At 31.9% G+C, this 23,356-nt stretch overlaps 1 protein-coding gene across 5 annotated transcripts in view; it reads right to left on the bottom strand.

Moving 5' to 3' along the window:
- The window catches only part of LOC117100813 (mitogen-activated protein kinase-binding protein 1-like), a 65,167-nt gene that overhangs the window by 26,749 nt on the left and 15,062 nt on the right, over nt 1-23,356 (bottom strand). For all 5 annotated transcript variants that reach the window (XM_033240630.1, XM_033240629.1, XM_033240631.1 and 2 more), the window contains 7 exons: nt 17,724-17,786; nt 16,930-16,987; nt 13,523-13,615; nt 11,598-11,714; nt 7,952-8,044; nt 7,392-7,574; nt 5,908-6,068 (listed from right to left, as the gene is read on the bottom strand). In XM_033240630.1, the coding sequence (XP_033096521.1) occupies nt 5,908-6,068; nt 7,392-7,574; nt 7,952-8,044; nt 11,598-11,714; nt 13,523-13,615; nt 16,930-16,987; nt 17,724-17,786 (768 nt within the window). The remainder of the gene's footprint in view (nt 1-5,907; nt 6,069-7,391; nt 7,575-7,951; nt 8,045-11,597; nt 11,715-13,522; nt 13,616-16,929; nt 16,988-17,723; nt 17,787-23,356) is intronic.

Here is a 23,356-nt window from a genome sequence, read left to right on the forward strand (position 1 = left end):
AATTATAAAAAAAAAAGCACAATATATTGTGGATATGGATATTAAATGAAGCCAGAATTTTGTTTCTTAAATAGAGGAAGGGCCATAGTTATCATTACTTCTCTAATGTTTATAACACATCCCTTTTTGTCAATGCTAAATATTGAAGACCAGGGGAAGATCCGCCATCTCCCTACCATATAATAGTGGTTACCCATTCATTAAAACATTAAATTAGTTATTAGAGGTTAGATCTACAAAGGATTGGTTGATATCATTGTATATTGGACATTCACTAAAACAGTATAATTTAATGTATCCCAGCATGCAAATAACATAAATTTGACTGCAATGTTAATTTTCATGTGACTATAGAAGTCGCATACCTCTTTAGTCTCACGCATTTGACAGACATACATAAATGCAATTAACTACCGGAATATTGACCGGCCTATTGACCGGCCCATTCACCTTCCTTGTATAATGCACAAAGCATTTCAGTAGAATTTGCAAAGACTACGTTGTCTTATTTTACAGAAAAGCAGCTGCAAAATACATAAATAGTTCATTCTAAGTTATTAAGTTTTTGCCAACATTACTATAATTTGAGATGGCCTTTTCTAATCAGCTGTTTCATTGCAACATTTCTTTTTTAATTACCATGTTTTTATGGATATTTTCTCAACAATGCAACAATTCCGCTACAAATAACACACAAAATTTACATAAATTAGAGCACAAGGTAATACTATTTTTAAGCAAAGTACAAAACATACCCTTGCCTTGAAAGGGTACAATAGAATGATGATGGTTGTCATTTTAAAATTATCATTACCTCCCCTTTAAATGCTTTGACTTATTAAAAATGCTGAGGAAAAATGATCTCCAAATTAGAATGTGAATAAGGAAGGATTAAGAAATTTTTTTTGAAGGTTTTCATGAACAATTACAACAGATTCCTGGTACACTATTAAGCTAATATAATAAAAATAACCTTGGTAGGAGGTTGTCAGATGTTTGCTGTAAATATCATGGGGAGTCATCTAAAAATTCTAGTAAAATCCATTCCAGATTAATCATATGTGCACCTCTGCCACAATTTAATCATTTATTATCATTTTGACAGAGAAATTATTGGGTATAAGCTGAACACAAACTTTTTAAAGAAATTTTCATGCAAAAAGCTCTATCCGGGTATATTCCCATCTTCTAAACTTCAGACGGTTGGTTTGCATGTAACAAATATTAGCATCAAAATGCTACATAAACACATTCCTGCACCCTCCCTGTGGGGCATAGTGTAGGCAGTCTCTATGAGGCCTAGATCAAGCACAGATTCGTTATTCAGGCTCATTACCAGGGGCAGCTTTAGTGGGGCCCCCTGTTGGAAAGTTAAAAATAAAAAGAAAAAGATATAATTGATCCCCCAAAACACCTCAGAGGTTATTTTTGGGCATCTAGAAAACAAAAAAATTGTGGGAAAATGCCCCAGGACCCCCTAGGGTAGTGTTTTTTCGATCGGCCCCACTTTCGGACATCTCTGGATTCGCCCCTGATTACTGTTTGCATTTTTTAGTCATTCCAGAAGCTTCTTCCAAAACTCAACTAAAATTATGGTTCCTGGTAGGAAATTTTCTATCTTAAAGATCACACCAAACTAAGTCCTTTATTGTAGCTGCCACCACCATAGGGTTGCGCCTTCTCTCTACCTATGACCACTAACTTATCTAATGAAGCCCACACTACACAGGAATTCTTGCTCCAGTAGTTACCGATTCATGCTGCCAAGCATAACCTTATCATAAACTTACCACCAATCGGGACAGTCTGTTACATTAACTCCGACCTCATCTGACCTATATGCAAATCATAATGTTGTTCACTCATGCAGAACAAACTGGTACACTTTAAGATTTTAAAAATGCATTTTTCTTACCTCTATGATTAAACTATTCAAACTTACATAAAATGTTGTTTACTAAATTATGAACTTTTCTGTGTTTAAGAGACTTTGCGTTCACATTTGTGATCGGCTCTGGCAAAACCAGTCATTTGTAGGAAAACTTCAAAATTGAGTTTTTGGTATTTTTAGATTCTGCATGAATTCTTTAAAGCAGTGTTTATTTGATGGAAATTGATTGAGTATTACTAAAGTTATGAATGTTTCATTCATGGGATATTAGCCATGTAGGTTTTGAGAAAATAGCTTCCAACGATTCCAAAATCAATAGTTTATTAATTATTAAGATTTGTATCTTTAAGATAATTTTAATATGCTCTTCGGGTAGATTTTATACTTTGCAGAAATGTTTTTCAATGTACAGTAACTTCTTTTATAAAATGCAAAAACCCAGAAAATGTTCAAAATTCTGATTCTCAAACATTTTGGGTGCTTGTGCGAAATAAGAATTGTTGACAAATGGCAGGTTTTTGCTACATTTAATCTGCACGCCTAATTTTGTAGGGACTATTAATGCCCATCATTCTAATATAATACATACTCATTTACAATCCTCAATCAATCAATCAATCAATCAACGTGACATTTATTTCACCAAAAGCAAAAAAGAAAACATACAATGGTGAGGTACCAGTTCAGAATCCTGAGTCGGGAGAGACAAAATGCAGATAAAGTGCCTTGCCCAACGAAAATTCACAGCGCTGATTTGGACCCCCAACCTTATGGTTGAGAGTCTGAATGCAACTGTGCCAACCACTCCACCAAAACTGATTTTAAGTGGTTAAAAAACAAATGCAATGTCCCATCAAATAACATTTTAACATTTTAAATTAAACCAGTAAATCTAAGACAACTGGCAACTCTTTCTCAGATAAGTCCGCATGAGTGAGTGTGTGACAACTATTCTTTTCCTGTGGCTTTGATGATTAACAGTCACACGGCACTCATACGATTTCTGAACAGTTGTCTTCTTCCGTTAAAATCTACTCCAAATCACTAAAAGTGAGAAAACTCATAGCAAAACTGTAACCTACTCTATCTAGCGAAGTTAAAAAAAACCTCTTTCTGAAGAAGGTACTTTAATTTAATTTAATATAACTTATTGCCAAATGCAGTAAAAAACACGATCTGAAATTTAGCCAAATTAACAGTGGATGATTAAAATACTCGAAAATCAATTTGTTCTTTGCAGGTGAAAGCTATCACTATGACATGAATTATTCACCTACTTATCTTGAGTTGCTAAAAATCTCTTACTGGACTATCATGGATTAGTAATAAAAATGTTTAAACAAAATGGCAAACAGACATAAATTCAGCAAAATAGATAATGTTGATAGGGTTTTAGTAGGAAATAGGTATTAATTAAAAGACAAGACTGATAAACCGGAACCGTAACTAGAAGTCGTTGGATTATAAAGCATTAAATCACTGATTCAACCAAAGTTAAAAGTAACCTAGCATCTATTGCAATCTGAAAGCACAATTTTCCAAACCATTATAATCTCTCTCCTTGATTTTTACTCGGGTCTTGACCAGAGGACCTATAGTCAGCCCTTTGCTTCAGGTCCCTACCGGACATATTGGCCCCTTCCCTCGAAATTACATTCTAAAGCCATTTGTGAATAGAAGATAATAATTTAAACCTAGTTTCCTTGTGGCATAAAAAGCTTAAATTAACAACAGATGTTTCATAAAATTAATGAAGAAACAAAAGAAATTATAAATGATGAGAGCACCTCCCGGATATGTGGACGTGGCGCCTTAAGTAATGAACTAAAAGCATTTGGATTAAATCTGGTTTGATACATATAATTTGTAAAGAAAAAAAAAACTTTTTCTTATTTATTCTTCTTAGAATACAAATTAATTTGCATTATATTTAGCCTTGGTTGATATCCTGAAAAGGAGAATTTCATTGTTCATGATAGCACATATTAATTTTGTAGATCCTGATCATTTCAATACATGTAAAGCTCTATGTCCACATCATCAAGTTATATGTGATAGACATGTGCAATTTGCCATATATGGACATGTCATGTATCATATCCATATATGGATATGATGATGTCATGTATCACACCCATATATGGACATGATGATGACATGCATCATACCCATAAATGAACATGAAGATGTCATGTATCTGATCCATATACATACGTACAAGATCATGTCATGCATCACACCCATATATGGACATGATGATGACATGCATCATACCCATAAATGAACATGAAGATGTCATGTATCCGATCCATATACATATGTACAAGATCATGTCATGCATCACACCCATATATGGACATGATGATGACATGCATCATACCCATAAATGAACATGAAGATGTCATGTATCCGATCCATATACATATGTACAAGATCATGTCATGTATCACAGCCATATATGCACATCATGATGTCATGAATTATAGTTACAGCCATATATGCACATGATGATGTCATGAATTATAGTTACAGCCATATATGCACATGATGATGTCATGAATTATAGTTACAGCCATATATGCACATGATGATGTCATGAATTATAGTTACACCCATATATGCACATGATGATGTCATGAATTATAGTTACAGCCATATATGCACATGATGATGTCATGTATTACACCCATACACAAACATGAAATTGTCATGTATCTCACCCATTAATGGGAAATATGTTTTTTGTTATATAAAATGTTTTCAGATTTGGCTAACTATCACACCCTTTCATATCTTTTTTAATTGGCCCATATTTAAATATACCATGTACCACACCTTTAATATATGGACATGATGTCATGTATCACACACATAGTGACATGATGTCATGTATCACACCCATATATGGACATGATGTCATGAATTATAGTACACTCATATATGAACATGATGAGGTCATGTATCACACCCATAAACAAACATGATGATGTCATATATCATACTCATTAATGGGAAATATGTCTTTTATTATATAAAATGTTTTCAGATTTGGCTAACTATCACACCCTTTCATATCTTTTTTGGTTGGCCCATATTTAAATAATTCGTCCAGCGATGCTTGTTTAACACAAGTTCTACATCCTGCGATTAATTATCAACTAGTGCGCAGTCACTTTTCACCCTATACAATCTCTTTGAGAGCCACAGTACTTGTGAGTGCTTAAGAGCAGGTGCTGAAAGAGGCTTTTTAACACTTGAACACAATCCAAGAATAACTAGCCTTGAAAAATTCAATTTCATTTTATATCTATCTGCAAAACATCAATAATTACAAGAGTATGCAGTAGGAAACTATACTGATTATTATCAATTATTAACACTAAAAGCAAAAACAAAGGGAAAATAATACATGTTTTATTAATTGTTGGGATATAAATCACTTTTTATTAATCTGTTTTGAATAAATTATCTGATACTGAATACTATAATAAAAAAACTTTTAACTACGCCCTGTCAACCTTTATATTATTTTCATGACACTTCTAAAATACCAGTAAATGCAATGAGTAATGGTTAATTTCACTGTCACTTTCATCTTCCTTTCAAATGTTATGAGATCCTTTTTTGTATGGCATTTAGTCTTAGGTAGGTTTTGCAATAATACAAACATGATACAGAATAAAGGATATACCACCAAATGTAGAATTTTAGCCAATCCCTATAAATGTTTCATAGTTAATGTTCCATAACAACTATTTGCCCAAGTTGTAATTACAGAAACGGATATCATTTTATTAATACATTTTTAATTGGAGATTAATAATATAATTGAAGTACTTTTGTAGAAATGTCAAATTAACTTGCAGCAGGAGATAATAAAGATAAATAAGGATTAGAAAGTAGATAAGATTGTCTGTCAGACTTTAATTTAGTATTATTTTTTTCCTATGCGAAACAGAAGTTTTGTAGGCTTAAAATAATATTATAAAATATGCATATTTTTATTCTTTATTTACCTTGGATCTATTCCATCAGAGACGTTGACACCAAGACAATGTGGGCGAGGTAAAGTTGCAACAAAATGAAGCGTTGACGCGTCAAAACAACGAATGACGCCATCAGCACAGCCTACGAATACATGTTCCTCTGTCGCAAATATACTATTTGCACTAGACACCTAGAGTAGAAAAATGAACCAATCAAATAATTAATTAATTAGTACAGGTGATAATGCTAAATTTGGGATGTTCAAATTTTCATGAAAACAAAATTAGGAATGACTACTACCTATCATAAAAAAAAAAAAAAAATATCAAGGAAAAGAGAGGCAGGAAAGAGTAGCTCTGTTAGGTCAACATATGGAAAACAAAGAGACCAAATGTGTATAATGAGTAATTCAGTTACAAGATTACTCATTTCCAAAACATGGACCAAGAAAAATGATTAAATTCAATCAATATCATGATGGGTTCTAAGAGAGGTTACATATACTAAACATGGGAGTGGTCTATCAAACTGTCAGAAATTAAATTGACATAATATAGATTGAATCCATAGGTAGATTGTTTTGCAAACCATTGTTACCGACTGTAAGCCCAATAAAAATCAATTGCTAATTGCTTCATGTCCCCAGGCTCATCAAATTTTGAAGCTGCATAAAAATATTTACTATTTAAAAAAACAAAACAACATTCATTATTCAATAAACAAAAAAAAAAAACATGATCTGAAAGATTGTTGTGAACAGAAGTGGAAATATAAATCGAAGTATACATTACAGGCTCATTTCGCTTCTTATAACAACTTTGGTTATTTGTACCCGCCTGTTTACCACTAGTACTGTACAAGAGAGTAAATAGCAGATCTTTTGTACTGCCACAGTAATGATGTGCCTATATATGGTCATATTTAGGCATGTCAATGGTCTTGTCAAATAAAATTTAAATAGATTTTAGTTTGGAACTGAAGGATGTTAAGGACAACAAATACCTCAAATAAAATTTGCTTCTACTTGTGCCAATATTTGTCATAATTAGTTCAAGCTGTTGCCCTCTGGTTGGTTGCTAGTAAATTTTATATTTCCTTTTCTACTATTTCAAATCCATTGTTTTTGATTTGTTGGTATTTCCGTAACATATGACCGAGGCCTTCTAACTTAAGTTTTGTATAATTTTTGTATGTATATAAAAAAACTGACACACAAAAAAATTAGTGAAAATCCTTTTAATAGATAAAAAATATTAAATGATTTACAGGCACAAAAATCCTTAACTTTTAACTTGCAGAGTATTAAGATTACTGTATATGAGTGATATAAAAATTAAACACCCTATTAGTTGTCAAGAATTTGTTTTTCTAGTTCTACTTTTTAGAATGGGAATAAATTTTAATAAAGATTCTAAGATATAAGTGACCAAGCCAACATATAAATAATATTAGAGAAATAAATAATAATAAGTAAACAACAAGGTATTATATTTTTCTATACACTACTACTTACCCTCAATTCTACCCATTTGTCCAGCAAACGTCTTTCATTAAACTCGCACAAGAAACCAGAATTGGTGATACAGTACGTTTTCTTACTATTGACACCAAGGCCACATGCCACATCACCGAAAAAGTTGTTCCTCTGCTCGCCTAGGATGCCTGCCCGGCCTAACAAAGGAAGAGCCTCTCGTGTCTAGTAAAAATTAGAAACCGACAATTATAGTAGCTACTGTAGGTCTTGATTTCTACAGTACACACTGAGAAGCATTTCAGATATTGGTAGCCAAGAATCATTTTTAAGAATGTGTCAAAATTCGAAAAGGTCAGGGCCTAATTTCATGGATTAAATGTTTCAATTTTGCTGAAGATTAGGGAGCTTTCGATTTGATTGACGATGTAACCAAAATAGATTCACTCATCTGTGATTGTCCTGCATAATGCGCACAACGTATATTCAGGCCAAACTGCGTCATATATTTGACCATTCCCCCTTCCCCCCCAGCATCAAGCTTCTGTAACACTGAATGCAAATGATATTATGAAAACAAGAAACCAATATTGGTAACTCACCTTCCGTTTAGAGGAAAGATACCAAAATTTCACATTACGATTTCCCACAGTTACAAAATAACTTCCATTTTCTGCAAATGCTAAAGATTTTACCTGAAAAAAATATGATTTATTGATCAAAATAACTTAAGCTCCTATTAAAACAAACCATCATACACATACATATATGTGGCAAATCGTGTTTCAGAAAATGGCCAAAACATGCTGAAATGTCAAATTTTTATTATCTATTTTATTTCACTTATATATCTATATATCATGCTGTGCTGTAATTTTCGCCCATTTTCAACGTTAAAGCAACACTTTTTAAGGATTTGATGATAGTTTCTGCATGAGAAATGCCTGAAATCATAAACTTTGAAGGCTGATTTCTCATATGTTGTTCTTTAAACAGCTGTATGTTTAAATGCTTGAAACTTCATAAGAAAATGTCGGATTTGAATGATTTTTTTAAACCATTTTATAGCTCTTATTTTACTCTTTAACCCTGTATTAATAACTCAAAATCATTTGCGACGAGTGACTGGTATGGCTTGTCTTTGCCACATATGTTGATAGGAATGTTCAAATAATGTTATGACTAAATGTATGCTTCATTATTATATATTATATTTAACTAGACAATAGACATCTGTATATCATGATATGACAGTTTCCCATTCTAGGCCTGAACAAACAAAAGAAATATTAAACAGAGGTTTATGTTGAAAATATGCGTAAATAAAAGGTTATACTCTGGAACAACTTGAAAATTAGGTACAGAAATACAGAATATAGCACATTACTCAAAATGTAATACCGTCATTAAAATTTTCAAGAAGGGTTTTTGATGGGGGAATTTATTCAAAGTGGAGGCCTTTATTTGAATAAACACAGTAATTTATGATAATATAGCAATAATCAAACAATTAATATTCATTGTTTGGTTTACTAACTATTAATCATGCTCAATATCAATATGAAACAAAACCACTTTGAAAGACATTTTGAATTCAAATGCTATTTGCATACAATAACATTCAATATGACCTTTAAAACACTTTGCCCTTCATTCAGCTATAAGCTGTATGCTCCACTTAAATTCAATTGTTTAATATTTGGATATGGAATTTATTTATTTTATCTTAGATTTATAGTCAGATACAAGATTTATATGATAGCTGGGCCCAGCATAAAAAAACCACCAATAATAAAATATGAAATATTGCTTAATAACTACTGTCTTAATTATATTGGTGTTTAATGATGATAACTATCCTTCAGAATAAATGAAGATGGCATCATTGGATAAATACATACATAAGCCAGTATCAAGGGTTAATACCTGACCAGGATATGGCTTTTACAATTAACTAAACAATGACAGATGAATTAAAAACAAAGACGTGAATTAAATAATTGCAATGTATTTCTGAAGCCTGCAATATAGTAGGTATGAAACGTTAGAGCTGTTTAGCCTAGTGGGGCAATGAATGTAAATTGGCCAAAGCCTACAGTAGTTCTTGGATGAGCTTACACAAGAAACTATCATTAACAATAAATCTGTATTAACATGTCATTAAATAATCTCTAGAGTAAACACACTGTCTTAACTTAATAGGTACTGATAATGACGTTAACCAATTTAACATTCTATAATTATATATGATTATAATTATAGAATAATAATGTTAAATTATTATTCTATAATTATATCTCTGCTTTACTATTATTCTAATATCTTAAAATACACAATGACCTGGCTACGATATTTGCATGCCCCCATGTTCTTTTGATGATAGACGTATACATAATGTGAATCCGTTTCAAGTCCTTGTCTTTGATTCAATTATTATTATTTTTGACTATCACTGTAAAATTATTAATAGTAAATATAAATTCACTTAGTAACAAATTAATTTTCTAGAATCATGTTTTGTCATAGCTTTTTAAAATCTACAAGTTATATTTTACGAACAGCAAAAACTGTGATTATGGTTACTACCATACTATAATTTAAGATTATACACCAATTTATGAAATGTTCTAAAAATATGTCATGGTATATGTTTAAATTCAGGAAGTTGTTAATAAATTTATTTTATTTGATACTTTATAATATCATATTTCATGTCTCTACTGCCCTTGCAGTTGATGGCTAATTATGGTGTAACCAATACTTTCCCAGCTGGTAAGAATCTCACCTACATTCAAAATAATAGCTGTGTAACGTGTCATTAAATAATCTCCAAAATAAACAGACTGTCTTTACTTAGCCACTGATAATATGAATATGACGTTCTGAATCTTTCAATAGTTCCTCTTAGCATTGATTAAATTAAAATACACTGGGACATATATTGCATTCTATAGTAGATTTATGATGGAATGTTAATGATGATAATGATATGCAATAATATTGCTGATTGGGTACTATATAGGAAGTGCCATTTATGACTATGGTGATTTATTATCATAATTATAATTATTATGGTTATTTACTTCCGCCAAGGAGGTTATGTATTCACTCCTGTCTGTTTATTTATTTATTTGGACATACACCTCCAGATCGGTGGCACACGTTTAAAAAGTGAACAGTCCATCCTTACCATAAAACAAATTTTAAAAATTAACACAAATACAACAATAGTACAGAAAATATAAACCAATTAACACAATGTTCTGTAGTAAATCAATGTCTGCCAAAAAACTGAAATGGATCATAAAATTTAGTGGAATGGTGTTTAAAATAATCTACGAAGGTCACAGAAATTCTATTTTTCTCCCTTAAACTTACCCTTGAGCATAAAAGAAAATAATGGAATCACCCATACACAGCATGTGTATTGTTCAGTATCCAGACACAGGGTGGAGGTATACAATTTTAATAGTTCTAGTTGTTACTGTACTACTGTTGTTTATAGAAAGAAAATTTCTGTTCATTATGGGTTTTGATGAATATTATTAAACCTGTTTGTTATTGAATTTGTTACGTCTCTACTTGAGGCTTTGGCCTGAAGACGGCGATCAAACTACTTTGTTGTGTCCATCGTCTGTGGCTTGGGTTTTCTTGTTATAAACTTTTTACATTGGTTTTCTCTTTTTCTCTTTTTATTTTCATTGTTTGTATTGTGCCTGTATTTTGACCATACCTTTTTATTGGAAGTGATTATCAAATAAAGTGAATTTATTCTATTTCATTTTATTTTATTGATTTCCACGTGCAAACACTTTATCTGTAGCTGAATCGACACAATAGGTATACCCTTGGCTACTATTAAAACTGGAGTCCTTCATATGGAAAAACCTTGGCAGAGAAAGGACAAAATCTAGGTCTACAGGAACATCTAGGTCGACAGGAACATATTTTTATATATGTAAACAATGCCTGAAGTAAAAGCAAGTATACAAAATTCACCACGGACATGCAGAGACACCATGACGTCCATCCGTTGCGGGAGTTAATTGAATTGAATTATATTGTTTGTTAATGTTGTTATTTGTTGTTTATCATCAACTTCCAAAAAATGTATTAAAACAATTCAAATTTTCCTAATTTAGAAATTTTACTATGAAAATTACCGGGCCATTGATAGATGATGACTTCAGATGAGATTTTTTTTATACACTGTTTCGCAAACCCACTCTTAACCAAACCTGTACCCACCTTGGATGAGATTTTGCCAGATGCCACAACCCCGACTCCTTTCCAGTCCCACACGTTTACAGTCTTGTCATGTTGCTCACCGACCGATACAACGTACTTGCCATTCGGTGAAAAAGCCTATTAAGAAATGAATACTTTCTCAGCTTTGTTTATTTTTGTTAAAGATATGCATTTAATAATAATAACAAGTATTAATTATAGTGAAAAATAGCAAGAATTTCGGCAAATACTCACAATATAAATAAAAATTACCAAATTAAGTATTTCTGAATTTTTAAACAAGTAATTATATACATGAACTTCATAATTAAATACAAAAATATTTACAAATATCAAATTTCCATTTGTCTGATTACTTATTGTTTTTGTTATTAATATATTAATTTGGCCTTAGACCTTGACACCTATTCACACTCAATAATAATACTGAATTGAAATTAAATATAATTATACTAAAATCAGTGTATCATCTGCACTAAAATAACCATGATCATAAATAGCAGAAAAAAGAAATGGAAAAATTAATCATGCCATATTGAATCTTTTCATCAGATTTCCTGAGGCATAATGTTGAGTGTGATATGTGTAAAGGGGTGTTGCAACAGCTTGTATGCAACAACCCAATCAAAAATAAAACTACATTGTCTTTGAGACTAATACGCGGTGATGAAAGTACGTACCAATGATTTCTCTCAGCTTTTTATTATGATTGGGTGTGCTTAGACAGGTGTAAGATTTAATTGTTAATTAGTTAGTAGATTAATCAGTGTTACCTCCCATTAGGAATCTTAAAGAGGTCATCAGCTTTGGAAAGTTGTTTATAATTTGTGGAAATGACTATATGTGTGCTGAACCATAACAATTGTGTTTGTCTTAATTTGATTCCGGCAGGCTACTATTTATGTGAACTACTACTAGATAGGGTGACAAACTAATATTTTTTTATAGGGCCTCATGTAGACCAAATTTGGTGCTTCCAGAATAACAGCATAATCTATGTTCAGCTACAGGCCAAAGGGAAGAGCCTCATCTTTTCCTTCCTTTTTTTGAAGAAACCACTTTTACACCTAAAGAATGTGTATAAATGGAATATAAATAAATGAAATTACACGGTGTCAAGATAGAATAAATATACCTAATAGATATCGATTTCAATATAATCTATAGACTGTTGAACACAACCATGTATTAAATTCCTATTATTTGCTGGTTGTTATTTACAACACACAATGACAGAGCCAAATGAGTCATAAAACAATTAATCCTTTATAATATATTATGAACAATCAGAAATTCATCAGGTTTAGGCAATCCAAATTAGGAAATTTGTCTTTGTAATTAATTAATAACTTATATTATTTCTGTTGACTAATTTGCTTGTTCCAGGAACAAAAGTTAGTAAATTTAGTCAGCTAATTATGAAAATTACAAAGGAAATTACCTAAACCTTTTAAAATTGTATTATTAACAGCACAAAAGTAAATTACAAGGTGTGTTAAAAAAACAAAATAATAAAAATTCCAGAATATACAATATTGTGATAAGGGCCCTTGTAATATCTATTTCTACTAAGCTTTTAGATTTAGCTTCACTAATGATTTCATTATACTGTATTCCCAGACATTATACTTAGCTGAAAACTTTTACAATTCAAACAAATTTATTTGGTTGAAAACTATGTTTTTGGTGATGTATCTTTTGTTTTTTACAAATTGGTTAAAAAACCCAGATTTCTCAGTTTTATTTGACAATAACTTTCTCTTGCTATGTTGGAATTGAAGTGACTCTTAAAACTGAAGATATGTTTTAAGTGTGATTTTTTAATACTTTATACTTTATTATAATTTTTGAATATTTTATTTTGCCAGAGGAAAAAGAATTTCCATTTGACTTTTAAAGCACTATGAATGTGACGTGTTACTTACAACGCAGGTAATGCCAAATTTGTGCCCAAGAAATTCAACAACTTGTGATTTGTCCTGCACGTCCCAAATTCTGACAGCCGGTCTATGTCCACTCTGATGAAAAAAAGGTTGAAATAGTTTAAATATACAATGTACAAATCTGAAAAGACTGTATTTTGATACTAAAAAAATGATATATTTTTTATTTTCACTGATGATATTTGTTATATTTTTATATGTAAGAGGGAAACCACTTGATAGTTGATTAGTTCGTTTTTTGGATTTCCTCTCTCTTGGTTTTTTCTGATTGCATCTATTTGTTCTTGCCTTTTGTTTATATGTTTTGAGAGAAATAAATGAAATGAAGTGAAATACATGCTGCAAGCTCACAATACCGTACATGCTCAAATAAGCGCCGCGGCCCTTATAAAATTTGTTGAGGCTGCAGTGCTCGCTTATTCGAGAGCGGAGTTCATTCGAAAGCGGTGCTTATAAAGAAAGTATTTGCGTGGCGCTTTCTATGCCCTTTCCCATGTTACTTATCTCACGTATCCTTTCCGTATCAGTAGACCTATCATACTGTAGGTCCTAATCATCGTAAATAAACGTTTATAAAGGAATGCTTGTACAGTAATTCATTGTGTTATTTATTTATTTATTTTAACACTGTATACATTGTATTTAAAACACTGTTTCTCAAAAGTGTTTCATTACACACAGGGTAATATATACCCTTGATTAAGCGTCGCAGCGCTCATTCGAGAGCGGCGCTTAGCAAAAATAAACAAGTTTGGTGTGGCGCTTCTTCAAGCATTTACAGTACTTGTCTACAAAGAAAAAAAAATTTACTGGTATGCCAAATCCTTTTAAAAAGACTAATGACAATAAAATAACATTTGTATAAAAAACAGAAACATAAGGTTGAAGAATATTATTACAAGACAGAATTTTAATTGGCAAATAAGATATAGAAAGTTTTGTCACAAGTGCACACTGCAGTTGCACATCAACGTCAATTTTTAAGAATTATAAATTATAATTCTGTTAATCAAAAAGAAAAAACTTCTGATGTACAGTAATGATAGGCAAAAAGTTAAAACAATTTTGCTTAATTAAAATTGCCTGAATTATAGTGGAAAAGATTAGAAAGCTGTTGAGATTACAAATAAATATAGATTAGTACCGGTACACAATATAAGTTAAATATTAACTATTTTAAAGTAATAATTGTTGTTATACAGTGGATGGTAAATCCTTAACAATATCTGTAGGCAAAGGAATGTTAGAAAGAGACTAGAATCAGAATCTGACGATTGATGTATTGTGAAGTTTGGAAGTCTGTAGGCAGTTAGGTTTCAGGAGACAGATGGTGAAAGATTTGAAAACAAAGACTCAAGTCTCTACCTTTGTATCAGTCAGGTAAACCTTTCAAGACTCCTGTCTCTACCTTTGTGGTGGCGAGATAAAGCTATAAATTACAGCCTAGGGTAAAGTACCAGCTTTTATTTTATTTTTCTTGTTTTCTAATTTTAGTTCTTTGAATGTTATATATTCAGGTATTAGACAGCTCAATTGACATTTTAAACAAAAATATTACTGCCACCTCCCTTCCAAAGGTTAATCACCGTTATTTTTCAGGATGTCACACTAACTGTTTGTTACTAATTCAGCTATGCCTAATCCTAGCTTAGTGTTAATTACATATCTTCTACTAAAGTAATTTCTTATATTCTTTGGAAAGGAGATGAATTCAAATTTATTTTATTTACCCCCTGTTAACATAAAAACCTTAGACGTAAGCATTAAAACATATGATATCAAATAACATTTATGTTTAACTTTCCCAACAGAAGTTATATTTATAATTAAATATCTGTTGTGACCTATTTATAAGCTATGGTTTATATGTTTTGAGAGAAATAAATGAAATGAAATGAAATACATGCTGCAAGTTATATTTATAATTAAATATCTGTTGTGACCTATTTATAAGCTATGGTGGTTCACGATCCATGAAAGTAAGATCAATTCTGTAGGTTAAAACTGAAATTGGTATTTGATGATCTTATTAAAGAAAAACTTGAAATAACTGTTTCAATGTGCAAACACAATATTTTAACTCAGTCATTACACCTAAAAAAAACTTGGTGAAGAAAATATTGATCGGCATAAAAATAGAGCATTCTGACACTTATAGGCCCTAGTAAGACTTTAGGCATTATAAAATGTCTTGAGACATTTTTGTGTTACAAGATACAGTATGTTTGAATGGAAATTCTCAACTCCTGTTGAGTTTGAAATTTTGATACAAAAATGCAAAATCAGCATAAACAATTCTGAACCTAAACTTCAGATATTCCAAGCCTAGATTAAATAATTATTGATTAAAAATTTACCATTGCCACACTAATGTTTCTTCACAAAGCATGTTTACAGTGCCTCAGGTGTAGAATTACTTTCGGTAATTGGCATTAAGTTGGATTAAACACATAATCTTGGAATTTGGTACTTCGCAGGTTAATGTCCTATGGCAGATACAGTGCTAACCTGGGCATTTTGTAGTATCATGGAGATGTATTACATTACACTACAAACACTACTGTTATTACACTGCATAATATGATTTAATGTACTATACTTAAAACGAATTTCAGAGCCCTCCTAGAGCCTAATCACACTTTACTATTATAGCCACCCAGGGCCATTTTAACTACGGCAGACTCAAAACGACTGTTCCGTTCGCGGGTAGTATTTTAAGTCAGCTAAGAGTTGTACTGTGAACGTTCACACTCCCTTCGTTGTGCGGGTTTTTGCGTGAAATTTTATGTCTAAGATGTAAAAATTGACTGCTCTCAAGGCAACCTTGGTGACTTAGGTTTGGTTTATATTCAGATATGAAGATAAGTCGTCCAAGTCCTCACATTGTAGGAACTGATCCGAATTTAAAGTTGGACAAAATTTAGGTCACCTTTGGGTCTACTTAAATGTGGTCCCGAGACCTATTCTTAGCTCCAACCTTTCCTAATATACTGGGATTTTGTAGTTTTAGTGGGTGCATTCTTCTAAATCACTTAATTCAACATTTTTTATTGATCATTCAATAAAGTCAATGTAAAATTTTTCCCTATTTGTGTATGTAAATTTGTAACCTAAAAACAAATTCGCCAGATTTTGAATTCACAATCCTGTGCTTCTCCTGATACCTTCACTGTATCCTCATTCCTCTCACCACCTTCTCAATCCCCACAAACCCTGACTTGTCTCCGCATTACGAACAACGCTTGGTAAACCCCTAAAAGTGCATCATATGGCCCACCGATGTGAGTACCCAGGATGTACTCCAAGTTGTCAGGAAGTGCAACTGTGGGCTTTCCCAAATCGTAAGTGGTTGAGATTAAGTGCGGTTATTAGTTGTCATGGTTGCTTACCTCCCCTGTGACCAGGTTCTTGCCATCTGCTGAGAAGGCCAATGTTGTAATGGTTTTTCTGTTCAAGTAAAAATGCAAATGTCAGACATAAAGTAATAATTAACATAAAGACTCATACTGCAATAGTAGCCTAGTCGAATAGGTCAATTATTATTAATTTTTCAATTTTATATTGCATGCTGTAGCAAACACCTCTACAATATGCAGTTTACATCAATAGAAATAAATAATTGATTATTGGGATATGTCAAATATTATTTATAATAACTACACAGAAGAAAGCAGGTCTAAGTATAAACTGCATAATATCGAAACTTGATTTTGTTTTGTACTTTTCTTATAAATGAATATTATTAACATATTTCATTTATCATTGCAGGGTCATACTAGGATTCCCATGGTGGGGAGGGGGAAAGAAGAGTGGGAGTGCAGAGTGGGGTACAAAGATAGACTAACTGGGGTCAGGAGGACAGAGCAAGTTGGATCGCAGAAACGAATGGCCAAATACTGGCCTAATAATGTGTATTTGGTTAAAATGTAAAGAAGATTCCCTTTTAATCTTAAAGAAAATAACACATTCAGTACAATCTCGACCTAAAAAAATGTGGACCTTTGGGGAGGGGGGGATCAAGTACTGCATGCACCCACTGCACCCCCGGACCCCGGATATGGGCTTGCATTGGAAATATTAAACAAAAATTATTTTAAAAAAATTCCCATATAACTAAATTCATGGTTGATTTTTCAACAATCATCAGATTTGTGGCAATTTATGACTAAAACTTAGTACTTACTTGGAGTGATTAATTATGAAAGATTGCCGATTTTTCCTGGGATTAAATAAAACCACAGCACATCTGAAAGAAGGATGTAATATATATAAAATCACTTTCACATTGAAAACTGTACATAATATTAATTGGTGAGGTTTTGTAACAAAAATAGAGTTGTATTTAATTAACACCAGGTCAACTGGAAATACAAGAAAATATGGTTAAGTCTTGTTTTGACCAAAATCTTTCAGGGTTTCTGATAAAGTTTAATTTTATGCTACAGTAACTGTAAATGCTCTGTGTTGACTGTAGAGATCATTTGGAAGACATCAATCGAATTAGTAGAGTCTGTTCAGTCAAATAAAATAAAAATCCCTGAAAAATAGACACTGAGATCACCACCACCGCTACTACTCATTTTTCGAGCACTGCCTAGCCCTACATCTATATCTATCTCAACGAACTCCATTTTCGAAATCGTGCTTTACAAGACTGTTGTTGTTACGAAATCAGTAGACCATAGAGCACTATACAGTTCAGAGTGCAGTGCAACTCTGACATCAATTTGGCCAATGAAATTTGTTTTTTTGAAATGAGCAGATCTTTGAGCACGAATTAATATTTTGTATACAGTTCAGAGTGCAACTCTGACAGCGATTTGGTCAATGAAATTGGTTTAAAAAAAAAATCAGTACACCATAAAGCGCGAATTACTACTTCATATAAAGTTCAGAGGGCTGTTTTCAGGATGAAATTAAGTGGTCTTGTTTATATCTAAATCATAGGATTATCACTTTTATTTGGAAAAGAGCAATTCATTTCAGCTGTCCAAAATGCATAAAAAGCTGAAATTTTCGACTCAAAATCAGATTGGAGAGTTTTGATTTAAATAAACGAAGTAACTCTGCCGAAATCAGAGTGGTTGGCATGTCTACAGAGCATGCCTCTTCCATTTTTGAAGACCGCATTGGTGTAGTACTAAATGTCTAGGTTAATCTTAATTCATCGTACTTATATTGGAAGCCATCGTGATGGAGCACTATTTTTTGGAATGTAAAAAAAAAATGTGCTCTATTGTAGTTCTAAAAACTAAATCTTGGTCTTGTCAATTACTGCCGTAATACATCTTGACGGCGTCCTAATACATAGCATCTTGAAAAAGCGTAAAATTTGATTGAACTTTTTGAGCACAAATCACTACGATAGAGCGAGATTTTACAGCTTTTAAAAATCATACTCTATCGTAGCAAAAATCGTGCATGTGTGAAAGGGCCATTATACATCTACACCAAACTTAAAAGGGATTGTAAAAAAAACTGGACATTGTATAAATTTAAATGCAAAATTAATAAAATATTATATTTTGATACATTTTGTTCTTCCACTGACACTAAATAATTTAATTTATAAGAAAATTTAGTACAGTAGGCCTACTGTATGGAGAAATTTGATAATGGAAGCAATTCACATTATTCAATTATGTAGTTCGACTCCCAAGGGAAAATGTAAACTCTCTATGATCCCATCCACTTATCTTTAACCTCCTACAACAATTGACTATTCTGTGCTATTTTTAAAAAGAGATTGTGATTCAATAAGCCACACTACAAAGTGTGATGAGTTGGTAACTGTCTAAGTAAAAGTTAATTAGATTATGGGTAGAGTAATATAATTGCATTAATGATGAGATTAAAAAATCTCTAAAAATAGACAGTTTTTTAAAGTTATTTGATGAAAAAGGTGAGCTAATCACACAGTATGAGACAGGGGGATGAATCCGAATATAAGAGAGAAAAAAAGACAAATTCAAAGATGTAGTATACTGAAATACTTTATTGGTGGTTTTGTCACAGACCTGTAGATCTGCTAAAACTGTAGATAGTAAACCTAAAGCTGGGCATACACTGCACCACTGTGTGTGCGCTGAACCATGGAGAACCGTGGAGATCTCTAGGTCCCCAGTTCAATTCCCATCGCTGCCTCTCCTTGTGTTTCAGCTGGAGGGCTGAAATACAAGTTATAATAGCGCACTGCCTTTCGGATGAGAGGTTTAAGCCGTTGGTCCCGTGTGCACATTAAAGAACGCAGTTGGAAAAGAGTAGGGGATTGTCTCCCGGTGTATTGCCCAATCACCACCAGAAGGACCCCACGGGAAATAAGTCTTCTTGATGTTTACACCAAATAAATCCAATCCAATCCGGCAAACACAATGTCATTGTGCACTCATCGAATCGCATTCTTAATGGAATTGTCAAAGCCAAAGAACATCAGCAGTGTAGGCTCCATTGTTTAGGTAACAAAAACCACGACTGAATTTTTCACCTTCTAATTCAAGGGCACCTCAGAAACCTTAAATTTTGGGGTATGTTCTTGGGGTTCGGTCTCCAACTAGAGGATTAACTTTGTGTTAAAAGATTGATTTTTATTTGGTTCTTTGAAAAAGTGGTCTTGAATTAGACAAGTCTCAAATTGGAAAGTGCACCATATTGCAAAAAACTAAAATTGCATATTGTACTGTTGTAGTAGTTTTTATAGTACTAACATGGACCATCTACTCAATTAATGGTACCAGTTTTATTTTTGAAGCCACATTCCTTTTTAACGTGGATAAAAATTGCTACAAATTAGACAAAATTTATTCTCAAGATTTCCATCATTATATTTCATGAAAATATGCTTTTTCCAAATTTAAGTCCTACAGTAAAGTCAACCTACAGTGCACTTAATCTTAGCCCATCTGCAGTGAATAAACAATCTTTAAATTAATTGGAATGAGACTATTAAATTTCCAATTGAATGATTGGCCTTGAATTGAATTAGTACAATTAATCAACTGATCTAAAATACTAGATTATGACTGGTTAGATTAATTTCCAGGACAAACTATGGTAATTATACAATTGTTTTCAAATTTAATTCAAAAGATATTCCCGTGTGACAGATGTATAACTTTGATCTGGATCAGTGATTTTTGTTTCATTATTAATATTATCTTTCAAAGTTATGGTTATGGTTTTAAAAATTAAATAAATTACAAAATGACAAAAAAAATCAGAGACACTTTCCAGGGATAAACAAACAGTTAGTAGAAGGATACATCATTTCTGTCCTTGAGCAATTTTTTAATAACATGATAAATTAAAACAAAATTTTAGATAGAAATTGTATAATGCTCTGTCCACAATATCAAATTGCCTTTAACAACAAAACTGTTGTATGCCCATATATAGACATGATATGCCTATATATGGTCATGATGTGATGTCATCATGAACATATTTAGGCATGCCCAAGGATTTTGTCTTGAAAATAAAATTTGATGGTCTTAAATATTCTAATTACAAAATACTATTTGGAAACAACAAAAATCCCAAATTTCTTCTTTTCTTAACTTTACATTGTAAAGCTACATAAGAGAACATAAAAAAAAACTGCTATGATTAGCTAAATTAATTTAAAATTAAATTCAATAATTTGAATGTTAACATATTCCTATTCTTGTGCATACCAGTAGACCCTCAAATTGGCTGGTAATCCATTTAGTGATTATGTAAATGCCTGTATAAATCATAATTCTAATAAAACAATATAGTATGAAGTGTCATAAATTTTTTTCTGATTTATAAACATATTATAGCAGAGTTATATAACTTGAATTATAAACTTTTACTGTAATTTTTATTATTTTGTAAAATTGTATCACTGCATATTTATAGGTTTTTTTGTGAGCAACAATGGCTGGCAGTTAAGACACATAAAATAATACTGACTTCAACATGATGGTATAATTTCACAAAACTATATTACGTAATTATCTTAGTCTATGCAGAAAAAAAAAAACAAGTGTAAAACTGCATATTGGAAAAAAGCAAGGTCTTTATCTTTCAAAAGTAACAGCATTTATTCAAAGTGGTGATTCATTCAACCACAACAATCAAGATAATCTTACACATAATATTTAATCACACACAAGCTATTATTAATAATGCTATATACTGGTACTTGAATTTTTAAAAATTCTGAAATGAACCATTTATGTTTAAATGAAGTTAATGTAGGCCTATGTCAAGTACATGTCCTGTTATCAGCAGTACACAACATACCCTAGATTGTAAAATTCACTCATCATAACCCACCACACACACAAAGAGCATGTCATACATTGAATTTTTAGATCATTTTTAATACATTATTTCTCACTTTCACAAATGAGGAAAAGCCGACAACAAACATTAGCATAAGGTTTTATACTCTTAGTGAATATTATGAAAATAATGGATGTCCCCCACTCCCTTTAGTAACCCAAAATTAATCCAAAAGCAAACACAATCAAATGTAGACTAGCGAAATACCTAACATGCTGTGACTGTGTTTTGAAAACATTTGGTATCCAGACAAGCAGCAGGGGATCTACCACAAGTATTTAGCATATAATGCCATTTTTGAGTACCTGTGCTACATACATAATTACCATAAAAACCAATTATAAAAGTGCTAGCTACCTGTAGATTAGTGAGATGGGAACTAAATGAATTAAAATCAAAAGAGTAAATATTATGAAGTGGAGAATGTACAGTAAAATTGTTGTAAATTGTTTTAAAAAAAAGAACTTCAAAATTAAATAGTATTCTTAAAAAATACATTTATTTATAAGCAATATCCTTAGCTAAAATTTTAATCTTTTCCTTTTCACTTGTTTAAATTTTGGTACTTCATTGATATAGTACCATATCTAACAGTAAACTTTATGTAACAATACATATAGTTACATACTGTACCCCTACAGTTTCTAATAAGAAGGGAACTAAATTGGAGATGCATCCAGAATTGTACAGTAGATCCACTACTCTACTACATGTATTACTACATTAGTTTTGAACAATACAACTACTTTTTTGACTGGGTTTGTTATGACTATCGCAGTCTTCGGCAGTGATAGTTTCTAGCCTTCATACTCATTGTCAATTTATAGCATAACAACCACAGAAGTGTCCAGATGTTCCTGCCATGACAGATACAATACCAACAATATAAAATTATCATTTACTAGTTATTCCGAGTATACTGTATTTTGAGAGTAATTACTCCATTATTACTTTACCTAGCGCTATATTTTGGTGTGCAATTCAATCTATATCGTGGCTCTTCTTGTGTTTCAACTGCATGGTTAAAATGTAAGTTTCAATAGCACACCGTCTTTTAGGAAGAGTTGGTTAAAAACCATTGGTCATGTGTCCAATGTGGCTCTGTGCATGTTAAAAAACACAATACACCTTTTTATTAAAGACTAATTTATCAGGGTGTTAGAATGTGCCAGTTCCACAAGTTCATGGTATCACTAAGTTGGCAGCTTCACATGCAGCTTTTACAAAATCATACACGTACCAGACTTGTTTTTCTTTACTTTTCTTTCCAATCATTTTTCCACTTTAAACAAGTTTTCTAGATTCCTGAATTAGGCCAACAGTCCTAAACTATCTGGCATTCAGCTTTTTGTTATACACAAACTACATTAGAAACATTTGTATAGGAATAGTACATTGTTATTGTGTTCATAAGCTTTATGCCCTTGTTTACAAAATTTGATCTCAAGTATTACTGCACCCCCTTAAGCTGCATATTGCTTCACACGTCACATGGTCCCTACTCAGATA

The sequence above is a fragment of the Anneissia japonica genome, unplaced genomic scaffold (genome assembly GCF_011630105.1).
Source record: "Anneissia japonica isolate Jap-2015-1 unplaced genomic scaffold, ASM1163010v1 scaffold287756_len632865_cov181, whole genome shotgun sequence".
NCBI classification, from domain to species: Eukaryota; Metazoa; Echinodermata; class Crinoidea; order Comatulida; family Comatulidae; genus Anneissia; species Anneissia japonica.